General features: G+C 29.6%; 2 protein-coding genes across 3 annotated transcripts; both read left to right on the top strand.

The window, feature by feature from the left end:
- Positions 1-2,493: 2,493 nt before the first annotated feature.
- LOC107938919 (arabinosyltransferase RRA3) lies at positions 2,494-5,409 on the top strand. The gene is made up of 2 exons (XM_016872175.2): positions 2,494-2,949; positions 4,047-5,409. The coding sequence occupies exons 1-2, from the start codon at positions 2,779-2,781 to the stop codon at positions 5,160-5,162; spliced, it is 1,287 nt and encodes a 428-aa protein (XP_016727664.1). The 5' UTR covers positions 2,494-2,778; the 3' UTR covers positions 5,163-5,409.
- Positions 5,410-7,702: 2,293 nt separating this feature from the next.
- On the top strand, positions 7,703-15,745 carry LOC107938895 (J domain-containing protein required for chloroplast accumulation response 1). 2 transcript variants are annotated; one of them, XM_016872144.2, is made up of 9 exons: positions 7,703-8,193; positions 9,197-9,579; positions 10,558-10,680; positions 11,135-11,503; positions 12,236-12,297; positions 12,765-12,830; positions 13,418-13,495; positions 14,307-14,483; positions 15,484-15,745. In XM_016872144.2, the coding sequence occupies exons 1-9, from the start codon at positions 7,772-7,774 to the stop codon at positions 15,520-15,522; spliced, it is 1,719 nt and encodes a 572-aa protein (XP_016727633.1). In that variant the 5' UTR covers positions 7,703-7,771; the 3' UTR covers positions 15,523-15,745. The 2 variants fall into 2 exon arrangements, with proteins under 2 accessions (XP_016727633.1, XP_016727634.1); XM_016872145.2 differs by having other exon boundaries at positions 7,725-8,193; positions 13,439-13,495.
- The last annotated feature ends 2,762 nt before the right edge of the window (positions 15,746-18,507 follow it).

Consider the following 18,507-nt stretch of genomic DNA (forward strand, 5'->3'; position numbering starts at 1 on the left):
GGGTTGGTTCATATATGTATAGATTTGTTTATAGGCCGTACTGACTCAAAAAGTGAGGGTTCGGGAAAAAATATAAGTTCAAAAATGAGCTTCAGCAAAAAATAAGGCTTATTTAGAAAACGGGTCAAGCCTCGAGTAAGATTTTTTAACTCATTTCGAAAATAGGTTGTTGTTTCCCTACTGTTTCGCTATTATGTTGCTACTATTTTGTTATTATTGTTTGGATATTGTATAACTTTTGTTTTATTGTTGATTTTGCTACTATTCTAGAGACATTTACTTGTTAAACCGCACCTATCTTAGTATTATTTAAGTATAAATATTTTAATTTTAATTTATTTTTAATTTGTTGGGAAATGTTTATTTTAATGTTTTAGTTTTTTTATGTATTATATTTTTAATTTTTTATATGAAAAAATAATATAAAATTTTTTAATATGGGTGGGCAAGGCCGAATTCAGGTTTTAACATTTTTATCTGGATTAAACTTAGGCAAAATTTTAGATCCATATTTTAGGTCGGACTCAGACTTATCAAGTAGGCCTAAAAATTTTGTTAGTGTTTGGCCCAACACCTAAAGACCTCTATATATGTATAATTGATTTATTTTTTTCATCGTGGTTAGGTAAGTATATTGTATTGAATTTAATGCTTAATTGATTTATCAATTTAGATATTCAAAATTGATAACCAATTGAATAAATTCGGTTTAATCGATATCTTAAACAGTTCTATCAGAAAATGTTTACATGAACCAAATTAAATTCAAGTTCGGTAACATAATTTTGCAAATAATTTATCTCGAACTTATGTTGCTTAAATTCAAATACGAATATCAAATATGAGTATACGAATATGATTGAATTTTTCAAATAAAAATTCATATAAAATTTTCATAAATGTTAGTAAGCGAGATGATGCTCTCCATGTTCAAATCACAACCATTATTGTAAATATTATTAAATGCAATTTTTGTTGTCAAAGAAAAACCAGACAAAACAAAACTGTCGTAAGTCTTTGTTTCTTTATTGCTTTATTAATGTCATAGAACAAGTCCCATCTAGCAATAGGCATCGGCCTAACTTGCAATTATTATTATCATGGTTTTATTCGTAAATTAGCCCTTAAACTATACTATAATTTTTAAATTAATCCTTAACTTTTTTTTGGTAAGAAATGATCCCTTAACTATCAATTTTTATCATATTTATTTTGGAATAAAACCATGACGTCCAATAAAAATGTGCCATGTGTTATGTTGTTATTAGTTGATATCATTTTTTAGGTAAATTGAGATAAATTTAAAGTTTAGGGTCTACTTCTCACTAAAATTTTTTTTATGAAGCAATCTGAAAATTAAAATATAATTCAGGGTTCAATTTACTAATAAAACATTACTAAAATAAAGAGATAAACTGATATTTTGTTAGAATAAACTAATAAACAAGCTTTTGAATTTTATAATTTTATTTAAATAAGCTCTAATATCTTTGGTTAAAATATTCCATTGGTCTCTCTACTCTTTTCAAATTCGAAGTTTGGTCATTATACTTTTATTTTTATGAATTTAATCCATCTACTTTTCGAAATTCAAAATTCAAGTTTAATTGTTAACACAAGTAAATTTTTTTCGTTAAATTTATTTGTGTGATATTTTAAAATTATATAAAAAAAACTTATTTAGTAGCCATGTGGCTACAAAAATAATGTTACAATGAGCTTTAATTTAATAAAATATTTTTTAAAAATTTTAAAAAATAGAGTAATTAAATTCTTAAAAATAAAAGTATAAAAATTAAATTCTAAATTTAAAAAAGTACGAGGACTTAAAGATATATTTTAACTAATATATATATATATAAATAAACTTGTTGCCTGGGCAAGTGACTTGTTTGTACTAAGTCAAGCTTGGCCAAACTTTTATTCATTTTGGACTGATATGATCCAAATAATAAAAATATTTGTATTTAAATTTAATTATAAAATTTATTTATATATAAACTTAATTTTTAATATTGTATTTTTTTGAATAATTTAATTATAGAATCGGATTATATTTGCTCTTTTTGACATAATGCTTAGAACTATACATTATCTGTTTTCAACTCATAAATAGAAAAATAATGCGTTTCAACGCACTTAAACTCACGTCCTATATTGATAATAATATTTATGTTGATTGAACTAAGAGTCAATCGGCTAATATTGTAATATTATATCAACAATGTTAGAGCAAAATTCAGGCATCAGATAAGAATTTTGGTTAAAGGTAAAATAATCCAAATTGTAAATAATAAATTAATATTAATTTTTAAATATCGTATTAATATTTTAGCCAATTTGTTTATTTGGAAATTTTGGATCTAAGATAATCCAATCCCGCTCAGCACGCTAATACAGTACCAAAGTCAACGAATCATTTGTAGCCGTCCGATCATTTCCTTGTACCTAACAATTTTAAGTTTTATCAAAGGTCAAGGATCTAAATTCCATCTTTTACAATGGTTGCGAAAGCACCAAATCTAACCTCCTCAATGTTCTTTGCTAAAAAACCAAAAAATATATATATATTTAAAAAAAAATCAACTTCTCAGCAACGACTAAGCTTATTTGTGTATCTCTCTGAATAAAAATTAAATAAATCCCCCAAAAAATTAAAAATAAAACCCAGAAAAATAGTAGCTTAAATTCGTCAACTTTGCTGTAGATTTTAAGCAAAGACCCATTTTTCTTCTTCATCTCTCTGTTTTCGCCGTTCTTGTTTCAGTATTGGGACTAATGGCGGTTGGTCGTAGGGACAAAACGGCATCGTTTCGTGGATCCCGAATCGTCGTAGCCATTGTGATCGGCGTTCTCCTCGGCTGTGTCATCGCTTTCCTTTTCCCTTACGGCCTCTTCAATCCCGCTGCCTCAGTTCAAAATCGTCGAATCGGGAAAACGAATTTCCAGGTTTTTGATAAACCCTCCCTTTTAAATTCCGTTTTAAATTGTTCATTTTCTTGGAATTTTATCGATTAATGTTTGTTGTTTAGATGGTTAATGAGTTAGTGTATGAATGGGGCTGAGTTGACTTTCGGATCAATGAGTGTTCTTAACTGTGTTGACTCGTTCTAGAGTGGGAAAAAGTATTTGATTTTAAGATCTGGGTTTTCAATGAAAAACCAAATGATTTGAATTAACTTGATCTCTTAGTAGGAATTTTACTTAGCATCTATGTTGATCGGACTTGGGTATAGGTGTCCAATACAGTAGTGTCGGACACGAGTTTAGAGGTCATATCGCTATATCCGTATGTCGAACATAGGTTGTATCTCTGTATTTGTGTGTCTGACATGAGGGTCAGACACAGATACTTCAAGAAAAATGAAGAGTCCGACTATCATAGCTTAGCACGAACCAAAACTAGGTAATGGTAGTGATAAAATCGTGTTCTCTTATTTGGAAATTTACTTAGCACCTGTATTACTCGGATTTGGGTGTAGTTGTCCGATGCTAGTAGTGTCGGACACGATTTTAGAGGTTGTATCTCCGTATTACAGTGTTGGACATGAGTGTCAGGCACAGATACTTCAAGAAAAATGAAGAGTTCGAGCATCATAGCTTAGGACAAACTAAAGCTATGTAATGGTAGTGATAAAATCTTGGAACATAGTTGATGTCTTACATTTCCATTGGTTATGGTAAGCCTAATATCCTTTAGGCTTTAGCCTTGGTTTTTTTTTTTTTTTTGATATTTTTCTCTTGATTGAGCTTAGTTTGGCCAACCTTTTGTTACATAAAAATGTCTAATGCGAATTGCTAGCTTTGAGATATAAGTTAATAGTATGCATTTGTGTCAACCAAGCCCGTGTTGTAATGGAAAATACTTCTGTTGAATGGAATCTTGGTTGACATCAGGTCCCGGTTTGATCCTTGAACACACCTTAACCCCATCATTCTTAATGGGATGTCTGAACATTGAAAATTTACTCATTTTTTTTCATTTTTATTAATTGTTTGATGGGGGTATGGTTTTGCCTTTTTTCTTTGTCCTGGCTATTTTTCAGATTGGTTCTTCGTCGTGTGAATCCTCGGAGCGGAGTAAGATGCTGAAGTCTGAAATCGTATCCCTATCAGAGAAGAACTCCGAATTAAAGAAGCAAGTCAGGGATTTGACGGAAAGGCTACAACTGGCTGAACAAGGAAAAGATCAAGCTCAGAAGCAGTTTTTGGTGTTGGGTGAGCAGCATAAAGCTGGACCTTTCGGTACTGTCAAAGCTTTACGAACTAACCCGACTGTTGTTCCCGACGATTCTGTGAACCCAAGGTTGGCTAAGATCTTGGAGAAAGTAGCTGTTCGGAAAGAGCTTATAGTTGCACTCGCCAATTCGAATGTGAAAGAGATGTTGGAGGTTTGGTTTTCTAGCATCAAGAGAGTCGGTATACCTAATTACCTAGTTATAGCTTTAGATGATCACATTGAAGAGTTCTGCAAATCGAATGATGTCCCGGTGTACAAGAGGGATCCAGATGCGGGTATTGATGCCGTTGGGAGATCAGGAGGCAATCATGCTGTCTCTGGATTGAAGTTCCGGATTTTAAGGGAGTTTTTGCAACTGGGTTACAGTGTCCTTCTCTCGGATGTTGATATAATATACTTACAAAACCCATTCAACCATCTTTACCGGGATTCTGACGTAGAGTCCATGACTGATGGTCACAACAATATGACTGCTTATGGATATAACGATGTCTTCGATGAACCTGCGATGGGTTGGGCACGTTATGCTCATACAATGAGAATATGGGTATACAACTCTGGTTTCTTCTTTATAAGACCTACAATCCCTTCAATCGAGCTTTTGGACCGTGTAGCTGATCGGCTAGCTAAACAATCAAACTCATGGGACCAAGCCGTTTTTAATGAGGAACTCTTTTTCCCATCACATCCGGGCTACGATGGACTACACGCTGCTAAGAGAACCATGGATTTCTACATGTTCATGAACAGCAAGGTCCTATTTAAAACAGTAAGGAAAGATGCTAAACTCAAGAAGTTAAAACCCGTAATCGTTCACGTAAATTACCACCCAGATAAGCTTCGAAGAATGAAAGCAGTGGTAGAATTCTTCGTTAACGGCAAGCAAGATGCATTGGATCCATACCCAGATGGCTCTGAGTGAGATAGCAACAACACCATCAAGGATCTCATCTCGACCTACGGATGATGGATGGACTCTCCGGTTCTCGCTCGTTCCAAAAGCTACATGATTATGGGTATGTAATTCTGATATTATCTTACGAGAAGAGTGTCTGAATATATTTCTTTACTCACTTTCTTTTTAACTTAAAGCTTTGTATTACTTGCTGTAACTTTTTTTGTCAAACTTTACAAGCAGTTTAATTAGTACACTTGTGCTATATTATGCATACTAAGGTTTTGGTTGTTTTCTTTTCTTTTCTTTTCATTATAATTGTTTGCTGCATTGTCTTGTCTGCATATTGTATTGCCTGTTTAATTTTTTTATTTTCTCAAGACTCTGTTTGTTTCGGTATTCATTCGGTCGATTCCGTTTTCATATATCAAGAACCAAATAAATTGACTAAAACTTAATTTGGACTCAGTAATTATCGAGTTGAGCTTGAACTTGAGCTATCAATCAAGTTGAATTCAAGCATTATGATACTTTGTTCATATGGCTCATTAGTCTTATTGAACTTTTCATTTTAATATATTTTTATATTATGAAATATATTTGCACTTACTAATCGAACTTGGGTAGGTTAATGAAGTCTCGAGTCGAGTTCAAGCTTAGAAATTGATGTTTGATTGTGTTCAAATTTCTAATCAAATTGAGCTTGACATTGTCGCTATTTGAGTTCGATTCAACTTGATTACACATCTATCCTTTTCTATCTAATGTAATTTAAAAATGAATTTTGGGTATTTATAACCGAACAGATCAAATTAATTGATTTAATAATCTTATTTTTAATTTATTTTAAACCTATCTTAGAAGAAAACAAGAAAGAAAAATCGATTAGCCGATTTAATCGATCAATCCAAACGAAGTTAAGCCGATTTGGCGATTTGGTAAGGTTCAGGGTGGATACAAGGGACCCAAAATTGGAAAATTGCAATTTTAGCCTTTAATAAATGATCAAATTATAAATTAATATAAGAGAGAAATATGCTTTGAACCCTCTAAAAATAAAAAAAAATTCTATTTAGTCCTTTCAAAAACAATAAATTAATACATAAAAAGATCTATATTTTACATCTTAAAATTTTCACCTAATTTTTTTTTTGGATTCACCCCTAGTTAGGCCAATTAAAACTAAAATTCGTCAATGGATTGATTAAGTTGACCGATCGATTGATTACAGTTAAAAGGATTATATATAAAAATAAACTAAACCAATTAAAAAAAAGATTGGGCCCCTAATTGGATAAGCTCTAATGTTAAGTCACCATTCTATTCCTTCTTGAAGAGAAAAAAAAAAAAACAGATTCGAGGACTAGAAGAGGAAAATCATAATAACAGGCCAGATTTGCAGAAAACGAAGTGAGACAAAACATCGTACCACAAAAATTCATGAATTAATGGCTGCCATGAGATTTTATTAAAATTGTCTCCACTTAATAACAGAATAAACCCTTCAATTTTTGGCATTTTTCTACTCTTATCTATAAACAAAGTGACAAAATCACTTTAAAGCCTTTGTGGCTTCAAATCTTTGGACAAACAGTTAGCCCCCCCCCCCCTTGTCTTTTTTTGGGTCTAATTTGGCCTCATTCCCTTTACTTTTTGGACTTTTGAAATTTAATCCATTCTATTTGCTTGGTTTGGAAATTAAAGTCTAATTAATAACACTATTAATTTGAATGTATCTATACTGTTCTTTTAAGTGTTTGATAGAGTTTATGTCACCTGGTTTCAATTCAATTGGAAAATTACTAATAACTCAGTTGAGAAATTACTGAAAACGTTGTGTTCTTTAATATCTCAACGATACTAGAGTTATTTGAACCAAAGTTTCATTTGTTTTTCGTCGATTTTTTATAAATATATTATATTGTGGGTGTACCAATTTAGGGGTGAAATCGAGCTGAGTTGAGCCTAGACATTGGCAAGCTTGAGCTTGAATTCTACTTGAAATTTGGAGCTCTATCCTTAGTTCAATCTCAGTCGAATATCTATTTTTAAGTTAGAACCCGACTCGAGTATATAATCAAAGTGCTTGAGATCGATCTCAATTAAGCTTGTTTATTAATTTTTGTACTCAAGCTCAATTAAGCTCGTACATATCCAAGCTCAAGCCTGAGCTTGGCTCAATAACTAAGCTTAAGATTAATAATATATATTAAGGGCAAAAACTGAATTTAATAATATAAAATATTCAAAATATATATTAAAAATGAAAATCTCAATAAGACTCATAAGACAAGTATTACTAAGCTTGAAATCGGCTCGATCAATAACTCTAGTTATTCAAGCTCAAGCCCGAGTTAATAATTACTGAATTAAATTTGAGTATTCTCCGAGCAGAACCCAAATAATTTGTGACCACCAATGTCTCATTTACATCCACCGCATACCATAATCTAGTGTTATTAATTGAACTTCAATTTTCAAATTATACAAGCCAAAGGACTAAATTTCAAAAGTCTAAAAAGTACAAATACTAGAGCATATTTAAACCTTTTCCCTTTTTGGCCCTTATAAAACAATTTTCATTCGTTTCATCAGTTTTCCTCTGCAAAATTTGACAGTTTGTAAAGCATTTGAAGATGCAAAGATTTTCACATAAAGAACAAAACGGTGTCGCTTTAAGCTCAGATATAGACTTTAATGACGTCTTCGGCGGTCCGCCGAGGAGGAGATCGTCGATGCACGAGACACGACGTCGTTTTAGTGAAAACAGGGATTCATCATCTTCATCATCATCTTCATTCGGTTCAAGTGATGAAATATCTTTTTCTGCATCGTCGAAGAATCCATGGTTGTCCGGTTCAAGTGAAAAACCAGTGTTCGGCGGTGAAGAAGGGATGAACCAGCGGAGGCACTCGAATGCTGATTTCTTTAATGATATTTTTGGTGGGAATAATGATCGGTGTTTGAGTCCTTCGCCGAGGAAATATGAAATGAAGGATCCTTTTGCACCACCATCCATGGCGGAGCCTTTTGCTACTTCATTGCCTAGTCGGTTCAGGTTCGGTTCTCACCTTTTTCTTTTTCGGCTTTCATTTTGTTATATTGCTTAGCGCCTGGCGTGAAGCTAGCAGGGGCGAACACAAAAAAAAATTTAGTGAATTCTAAAATTTTAACAGCTCAAATATAATTTTTTTATTTTTAGAGGACCAAGGTACAATTTCACCATATATTAACTTACATTTTCATCATTCATAAAGAGACTAAATTACATGACTTTCATTTGGGGGCCAAGTTCTTTACCTGCCCCTAAATTCACCCTTAGAAGCTAGGAAATTTTTGTTGAGGATTGAAATTAAATTAATTTTTTTTAGGAGAGTTGAAATGTAATTTTTTTTATTACAAGCTTAAAATTTTATGATTTTTAGAAAAATTAAATCATAATTTTATCATTTTAAAAGGGTTAAAATGTAATTTTATTATGTATTAATTTTTAAATTTTTAAATTTTTAAATTTTAGTGAAGTTAAAATATAAATTATTTATTTTAGGGTCAGGTCCTGCTTGTCCCTTCTAATGTTGCCCATGCTTAGGGTGGAGAAAAAAAAATCAAAAAATCTAAAACCGACTCCAACCTTAGTGTTTAGATGATTTTTAGAATAGAAATTAAAAAATTATGATTATCCATAGCTGAACCTTTTGCTACTTCATTGCTTACTACCATAGGCCAAAGCTAAAAATATTTAAATTTAATTTTTTATATTTTAGAGGGCCTAAAATAGGAATTGTACCATTTGACCAAGGACAAAATCGAGGGGACTAAATTCCTAGAAATATAAGCATTTGAACTAAATTCCAAAATTTGAAAGCGTACAGGGATTTATGACACATTTTAACCTTATTTTTTAAACAAATTTATAAGGATTAAATTATAAATTTGACCATATTAGAGTGACCAAAATCAAAATTAACCTTTTACTACTTTTCAACAAAATTTGACATGAAGCTCGTGCTCTATTTACTCCCATGGCTTACTTTTTTTGCTGCCATTTTGATTTTCCCCAGCCTTTTGAACAAAGGAATTGACCTCCCAGCATCTGGCTCTCCACAGAACAAGGTTAAAGCTTCAAATAGCTTAAGCTATTACGCCACCAAGCACGATCATGAAACAAAAAGCAATTCAGTCGAAGATTCAAATGGTTCTAAGATCTCCAACAATGGCGACAAATTGCAGAGATGCTCAAGTTTAAAGGGATGGGTGACATGCAATAGCAGATTGGATAATGAGTTCGTCTCCGGTGATAGAACATCGGCGAATGCTAAATCTTTTAGAATTGATTCGAGAAATGGAGACGGAGAAAGAGTTCGATCTATTAAGGAAGAGGATCGATCCCTTTCTCGGCCTCAGCTTAAAACTCTCGAATTGCTTTTACATGAAGACCAACAAGGAACGGATGAACTTAATTCTTTTCAGAATTTTGGATTCGGATCATTTAAGTTTTTTAAGTTTGGATTTGACATTATGATTAACTTATTTAAATTATTTCGATTTTATTTGTTTTAATGGTAAACTATACCAAATCTTACTAAATTATTAGTAAGTTTATGTTTTGGTCACTAAATTTTAAAAAATTATAAAATAATCACTAAACTATTTAAAAGTTTTTATTTAAGTCATTGGACCATTAAAATCATTGTTGCGTAGGCTTCTCTATTCGCACTACCTATGCCAATCAAAAGTTCTTATTTCCCTTCTTTCTACAGTTCAATTTTTTTCGCGAAACAATTTTGAATGTCACAAATTTACAAACCAAAATCTAAATATTTTTTCTTTGATCTCCGGCACTTGTCTTCAAATCGACTTGAATCTAAGATATATTCTTCTACTTGTTGATCGGTACTAACCTACCATACTGATCATCATATCATTACTTGGAACTTGTTAGTCGGACTTTTAAAAAAATTAACAGTCCAGTGATTTAAATAAAAATTTTCAAACAGTTCAGTGACTTAAATGAAAACTTTCAAATAATTTAATAGCTATTTTGTAATTTTTTTAAACAAAGTAACCAAAACTTATTAATAATTTAATGACTTTTAGTATAATTTACCCTTATTTTAATCATTTTGGCTTAGGTGATTATAGATTTATTTTATTTTGGGTTCAGCTAGTTAAAATTATAGACTTTTTTTTTATAGTTTATGTCATTTTGTTTTGGGTTATTCTAGATTTAAATAATTTTTATTTTGAATTCAACGAATTCGAATTATTTAAATTTTTTTATCGAATTGAATTGAAACAAGTTCGAATTTAAATTAATTAAATAGAATTTTTAAGTTTAAATTGAAATCCCTAATTATACCCATATGATGCATTTTGGTGGTTATGTGCTCTTTCTTATACTGTTTTATTCTACATTGTGCAGGCAATGATGAGATGAATAGATATGATGGAACAAAAGACATTTCTAAGAAGAGTTCAAAGAAGTTATATGAAATTCTAGATGTTGAAAACATCAATATGGAAGCCAATATAACAGTAGTAAAAGGTAGTTTTGAGTCCATTTGGGAATGATATTAGAGTTTAGGTCATTTTGATTTATTAATTCAAGATATTTTATTTTTATCCTAGTCGAATATTTAAGTTCAATTTATTTAGATTTGGGTCATTATAGGTTTTAGTCGTCTCAAATTTATTATTTAGGTTTCGTTCATTTTTGTATTGGGTTGGTTGATAACAATAGAACATGCTATTATGTTTTGGGGACTACTTAAAATTTTTAAAATTTTAGAGTCCTAATATGGATTTTTTTCAAAATTTTGGGTTTAATTCGTTTAGATTTAAATCATTCTAGGTTCTGATTATTTCTAGTTCAGATTATTTTGAGTTCTGGTTATTTAATTTAAGTTTTTAATATTTTATGATCAAATTGAATAGAATCACATTTGAATTCAAATTTGAGTTAGAATTGATTTTTCATACTGTTTTCGTACATAATGCAGATGAGATGACCAAGATATTGCATGAAATTCTAGATGATGAAAACATCAAGAAACCAAATACTACAAAAAGGGTCAGTTCCAACAATATAGAAGCCATTACAACAAGAGCAAAAGGTTCTCCTAGGAACTCATGGGATAATGGGAAAAGCAAAGTTAGAGGAAAGGTCAAAGAATTCATCGAAATTTTCAACCAAGATGCTTCACCAAAGCCAGAGAACGAACCAAATCATCTTCAAATGAATGAAAATGAAGTGAAAATTCATATGCCTACAACGGAAGAGAAGAAACCATCTTCCCAAGTTCCCATTGCAGATCATATGAGTAAAGGTGAAGCACAAATGAACAACAATGGTTCATTAATAGATCATGGTCAGTTTATCTGATTCTTCTACTACTTTATGCATGTTGGTTTTGGAAAGGTGAATTTGGTTGGCAGATCCCTCTATTATAGGGACCAAATCAAGTTAATCTTACAATTAAATGAAACAATTTAGTTCTTATACTATTAATAAAAATGGGTAAACTACATTAGTAGTGACCCAACTATAAAAGTTACAAAACGATCACTCAAGTCTTTAATTTTGTCTTTTTTGGTCACTCAACTATCGTGAATTTTTTGATGTTTTCAACTTTAAATTAGCCAGCTAGTGACCAAAGAATACAAATTTAAATAGTTGGCTGACCATTTTGTAACATTTTATAATTAAGTGATAAAAAAAATATATTAATAATTAGATGACCATTTTATAATTTTTTATAGTTGGGTCACCAAAAAGTAAAAAAAAAAAAGGAAAAAAAAAGAAGATGTTATAATTGAGTGACCTCTACTACAGTTTACCAGAAAGAATCAAATAAAGCTATATTTTGAAAATATTTTTATGGTTTTGTAAATAAAATATTTTGTTTAGAATTAAATTATAAATAAAAAAATTTTAATTTTTATTATTTATAAACAATAAATATTTCAATTTCATCTTATTTAATTCTTTTTAATAATATAAAGCTTAAACCAAACAAATTAATTGAGTTGAAAAGCAGTGGTGAAACTGATTCGATTATCAATTTTGGAATTTAATTATCTACTTACTTTATTGGCATCAGTTTCTAATGGCTTCAACACTGTTATCGAAGATCCAGCAAAATCATCCGAGGACAACTTTTCGGTATGTCACCTATCCATTTCCATAGCAATATTTAATATAATTTCGATGTAACTTAATTTAATCTTAAAAACTTAATAACTCAAACTTATTCAATTTGGATTTAAATTAATTTAAACTCAATTAATTCAAACTTGAAATAACCAAAACAGAAAAACTTAAAATAACCCAAAACTGAAACAATCCAACAAAAAAACTCAAACTTCAAATTCAAATGAATCGAACCCAAAATAATTTATAATCAAAATGATCTGAACTTAAAATTGACTCGATCCAAAATATGCAAAAACTGAAATGACATGAAAACTTTAAAACCTTAATAAACCCCATCCAGATTGATGCAACTCTTAAAACCGATTCGAACTGTTCAATTGATGAATCTAATTAGCCATTAAAGCATGTAGGTTTTCTTTTTTATATTATGATTTTGGTTGAACCCTAATGAGATGCCTATTTTGGTTTAAGAACAGATTGAAGACCTAACACCAGAAGAGAAAATTTTCCCAGATTTTGGTATTGATCCGGAAGAAATCAAGGTAATGTAAAATGCTGTTATAATTAAGGATAATATAATTTTGGGCCCTTGAACTTGACAACTAGATCTATTTTGGTCCCTAAACATAAAAAATATAAAAGTTTAATGATGTAGTACAACCCACAGTGTTACATTCAATGTTTTAATAATCTAATTAGTGGTTGAACAGATCATACCATCGGTTCCTTATTCAACCAGTTCAACTGATTCAACTTTAAAATTTAAAAAAAAAATTAATTTTTTTATTAAACTGATTCAATTTGTTTAACTATCGATTTTTGTCCTGTTTTTAATTTTTACCAATTTCAAGCAATTTTCGAGTCAATTGGTTCATCCCCTTTATTTAGAATGTTATATCGATCAATTCTTGATCTATCTGATCATGTTCCAGTAACATCGATCACATCATCAAATCTTAACAGAATCCAAGTTTAGGGACCAAAAGGGATCTAGTTATCAAGTTCAAGGACAAAAAAAAATACAAATGCCAAAATAGATCTAATTGTCAAATTCAAAAGCAAAAAATTTATATAAAAAGAACTCCCATTTTGCTTAACACTTTTCAGCCTCTTACATTATTTAATGCAGTCCATTGATGCTAAAATACAGCAATGGTCAAATGGGAAACAAGGAAACATCCGTTCACTGTTGTCAACCTTGCAATATGTAAGTATCAATGGATCCAACTTCAGTTATTATTAGCTCAATTGGCCGCGTCGGGTCGGTTGTAGATTGTATCAATTTAGATTATAAAAATTTTGGGTTATTTTAAGTTCAGGTTTTCTTGCATTTAAGTTATTTTGGAGTTAGGGTCAGTTCATATTAGGTTCTATTTTCAAGATATTTTAAGTTACGTGTTTAGACCATTTTGAGTTCCGATTATTTTAGGTTTTGATTGATCGGATAGGAATATTATCTTTTACAGTCAAATGAAATTGGATCATATTCAAATTAATTGAATTAGATTTTTGGATACAAATAAAAGTATTGTCCCCAAGGAATGTTACGTACCGTATGAAGCAAATTAAAAGAAATACTCAATAATATAGTTGATAAAGGACAATCATTCGTAAGGGAACACAAGCTTTGTCAATTAGGCGAGTCAGGTTGGTTTTACAATAGGTCAATTTAGGCCAGCTAAAATCAAATTTTTAAAATTTTCGGGCTATTTTAGGTTCAAGTCATTGTGAGTTTAGACAAGTTTTAGATCTTGATCATTTCAAATTCAAGTTGTTTCAGATTTATGCTATTCAAGGTTGAGTACTTTTGGGTTAAGGTCATTCAAGTTTGCTTCTAGGATTTTTTTAAGATCATCTTACGTTTAAGTAATTTCAAGTTATTTCGAGTTTTATTTACTCGAATCGTTCAAAATTTTTGATCATTTCCGGTATAGATCATATTCTAAATTTGAGGCAAATCTAAAGAACTTGCCTTTTGCCTTCGAAAGACTAACAATGGTTGCATTGCAAACCCACAGATTCTTTGGCCTAATAGTGGTTGGAAGCCAGTGCCTCTCATGGACATAATTGAAGGACCTGCAGTGAAAAGATCATATCAAAAAGCTCTATTGTGTCTACATCCAGATAAACTACAACAAAAAGGTGCTGCCTCAGATCAAAAATACATTGCACAAATTGTCTTTGATGTTCTACAGGTAATATTATGATTTCCTGTACAAATATTTATCCACGTATCGATACAATTGTCAAATAGACAGGTCAGGTTAGGTTTGGATTAGATTTATCAGTGTATGATTAATTCGGAATTTTATAATTTTTGGGTTACTTTGAGTTTGAAAGTTTTAATGTTCGGTTTCTTTCAACGAATCATTTAAGTTTAAAAATTAAGTTTTTTCGCATTATATAATATCAAGTTTAGGTCATTTTAAATTTTTTATCTAAATCATTTTAAATTTTAACTGTTTTAGATTAAAATTAATTTTTTATTTAAATTATTAATTTATTATATTCGATTTAATCTGAATTAAATTTGTAATTTGTATCAAGAGAAGTAAAGCTTTGGAATTTGGCTATGGTGCAGTTGCTGGCCTACCAAATTTGTCTAATATGATCTATTATTGTACTACAAACAATGTCCAAGCTAAGACAAGTTGAAATTTCATACAATGTTGCTGACCAACATGTCTTCCTATTAGGACAATGGCATATAGATTTGTCAATTGTTAGCTCTTCTTAGGCCAGCCCTTGTTTTTTCTTCTAAATTATATCTCATTTTCATATTGATTCTTAAAATATTTTTTTATTGAGAAATTGTCTCTAAATTATCAGCTTCATTTTATTTTAGTCAAAAAAAATGTACAATATTAATAAGAATATATCACGTGTCATGTTTATTCTTATTGGTTAACATAGTTTTAAGAATAAATTGTGATAAAACTAAAAATTTAGCTACCATTTTTGACTAAAAATATATAAGGACCAATTTGAAAATTATAGTATATTATGAATACATGAGAAATTCAGATTTTAAAATTTTTAGATTAGTTTATGTTTGTATCTTTTCGGGTTCAAATCATTTAGCTATGTAAATTTTGGGTAAAATCATTTTAAGTTTTGGTTAATTCGAGTCTTGTAATTCAAGTTAGACTATTTGAGATTTACCGATTAGTTTCGAATTATTCTTTGGAATTTCAGGATGCATGGGCTCATTTCAACTCAATGGGTTCATTGTGATTTTTCACTTGTGACGGCGACGTTTCATCTGCCGACAAAAGGATGCAAAATTAGGTGCTCAATGTTGGGGTTAAGACATAATTTTTTTATTCTTTGTAGATTGTTTTACTTTAAGTGTAGATTTTCTAACTTAAATATACTTGAATTCTTGTCCCACAACTATGTTTGGAATATATATATGTATATTTATAAAAACCCTAATAAAGATTACTTTAAATTCTAATATTAGTCTTTGTATTTTACAAAAATTATGGATTTAATCCTTATATTTTAATTTTGATCATTTTTAGTTCCTGTATTTTTCAAATTTTAAAATTCTATTTTCACCAAATGATGATTGTAAATTTATTAAGTTAAGTTTTATTATTTTCGAATTCTGATGTATCAAACATATTATCATATTTGCAAGGACGAATTCAGAATTTTTTTTTAAAGGGGAGGAATTGAACTATAACTTTTTTGTGAGGTTAAAGTGCAATTTTATCTTGTATTAACTTATGATTTCATCACTTTTGAAGGGACTAAATATAAATATTTTCATTTTGAGGAGTCAAAGTACGATTTTACCACATGATAACTTTTAATTTTGTAATTTATTAGGTGACTAAAAGACACTTTTCCATTTGAGGGGGCCAAGACCCCTGCTCGCCCCTCTAAATTCTCCCCTGCATATGTGTAATACAATGTCAGCTTGTTATTTTCACATAGTACTCACTAAAAATCCAGTTAATTGATTAACAACTGTCATTTGTGTCAAGATCGAAATTTTAAAATTCAAAAAATATAAGAACTTAGAATGATCTAATTAAAGAATATAGATTAAATCTATAACTGTATGCATAGTATAAGACTAATAATTGAATTTAACCAAAATAATTTAGTTGTTTCTATCGGACTAAAATCAACTAATTCAAAAAGTACAAAGACTAAAATTGATCAAATTAAAGTACAGAGACTAAAATTACAACTTTCACAAAGTACAGGAACTAATAAAAAAATTTAACCTAAAGATTGAAGGTTGTTTTTTTTACGAAGTCCAAAGTTTTTCCACCAAGTTGTTTAATGTTACTTTTAAATTAGGCAAAAAGTGGAGATAATTAGTGGGGAGAAAAATCTACTTTTGAGGTAATTAGTGTATATATTATTTTTTACGTTAAAATATCTTTCAAGTTTTTTATATTTTTTATTAAATTTTGTTATATTTTTCGTATATTTAAAATTAATTTTTTTATTTTTTTAATTTAAAAATTCAAGTTTAATTCTTAATATTATTAAATTTATTCTTAAAATTATTGATGGGTTATTTTAAAATATAAAAAAAAACTCACTTAGTAGTCATATAATCAACAAAATGACATTTTAAGAATTTAATAAAAGAATTTTATCAATGTTAATAATTAGACTCTGAGTTTCTAAATCTGAAAAAAATGCGAGGATTAAATTATTGAAAATAAAAGTAGGTGAACTAAATTCTAAATGTATGAAGAGCACAATGACTTAGAATATATTTTAATCTTTTTTTATTATTATAACTAAACCTATTTAAGGGCCAAACTACTACTCGTCTAAGTTTAAATTTAAGAGAATTTAAACAAAAATATTAAACCCGAAAAATAAGTTTAAACATCGACAAAGCTCGAACTCTAATATTCATAAACATAACAATATAATTTCAAAATGTATGATTATATACGATAAAATCACACCTTAGCCTCCAAAAAAATTTAAAAAAATTTATTCCCTTCAAAATTTTATATTTTTATTTTACCTAAAAATTAAAAATTCACCTCTACCGATAATCTTACTGTCTATGAATCAAACTAATTTCTCGTAATATAATCCCAATCAATTTCAAAATTATTGGAAATTCCTTTTTCAAATTATTGTTTTGGTAGGAATTTATATTTGAAATTCAAATAGAAGTAATGATTAGAGGGGCATGTGCCACAGTCCACATGATTCAATAACAAAGGCTGGCTTAGTTTGAACAATAATGGAGTAGTCTTAAAAGAATACAAAGGTGAATTTCTTCATCTTGTTTTACCTCTCTGTCTCCTTGTTTGTCCCCAAAAAAATCTTGTTGTTTTTACTTTTTTTTTATAAATTTAGTTTTTTTAGTTTAATTTGATAATTAAAATTTTTTAAATAATTAAATTATCTTTTTTTTAATGAAAATATTGATTAAAATATTAATTTTTTTAGTGATTTCGGCGTGACAACTTGTGTGACAATCTACATGTGCTTCATGTTGACATGATTTTATTTGTCTTATATGTCGTCACATTAACAAAAAATTTAAAATAATTATAAAAATATTTAAATAAAATATAACAAAATAACTCAATGTTCTTTAAAAAAAAAAAGCATGAAATATATATGGATTGACATGTAGTCTATCATGTTTAAAATTTAAAAAAAATGTTGATGATCAAATTTCATCTCGTCTCATTAATATAATGTCTAGAATTATCCATAACTTCTCCTCACCCCTTAAATAGGAGGATAATGCGCTTCAGTCACTTAAGCCCACATCCTCTTAGACTGACAATAATACTAATGTCAATCGAACTAAGACTCAATTGACATAATTTCGTAATATTAAAAATTGAAAAATCTTACTAAAGAAAACATGAGTGGCTTGGAGCAGTGTGAAGCAATTACGGATATAATTAATATCCATTTAAGGGCATAAGCAATGGCAAGCAGGGGCCTTGATGTCTCTAATTAAGTGAATTAATAATAATTTTAGTCCCTCTTAATTATTAAATATTCAATTTAAACTTTTTAAGATAAAATTTTTATTTTTACCCCTCTAAATTTTAAAGTTTTATTTCAGCTCCCTCAATACTGAATTCTTAGCTTCGCCCCTACATCCATCACCTCTGAACTCACCCTACTCTCCGTAGCTTTGATGCGTTAAGACAAACTTGTCGTTTCACATATGTCTTGGCTATGAAAAGAGGGTCTCTTGCCCACTACTGTATC

The sequence above is a fragment of the Gossypium hirsutum genome, chromosome A06 (assembly GCF_007990345.1).
Source record: "Gossypium hirsutum isolate 1008001.06 chromosome A06, Gossypium_hirsutum_v2.1, whole genome shotgun sequence".
In the NCBI taxonomy this organism is placed as follows: domain Eukaryota; kingdom Viridiplantae; phylum Streptophyta; class Magnoliopsida; order Malvales; family Malvaceae; genus Gossypium; species Gossypium hirsutum.

What these genes read in the sequence shown, in the direction of transcription:
- LOC107938919 (XM_016872175.2), top strand. Translation starts at nt 2,779, where the DNA reads ATGGCGGTTGGTCGTAGGGACAAAACGGCATCGTTTCGTGGATCCCGA. An exon ending in TCGGGAAAACGAATTTCCAG is followed by an intron (nt 2,950 to 4,046) that starts GTTTTTGATAAA and finishes GCTATTTTTCAG; the next exon opens with ATTGGTTCTTCGTCGTGTGA.
- LOC107938895 (XM_016872144.2), top strand. Translation starts at nt 7,772, where the DNA reads ATGCAAAGATTTTCACATAAAGAACAAAACGGTGTCGCTTTAAGCTCA. An exon ending in TGGTTCATTAATAGATCATG is followed by an intron (nt 11,504 to 12,235) that starts GTCAGTTTATCT and finishes TATTGGCATCAG; the next exon opens with TTTCTAATGGCTTCAACACT. An exon ending in TGTTGTCAACCTTGCAATAT is followed by an intron (nt 13,496 to 14,306) that starts GTAAGTATCAAT and finishes GCAAACCCACAG; the next exon opens with ATTCTTTGGCCTAATAGTGG.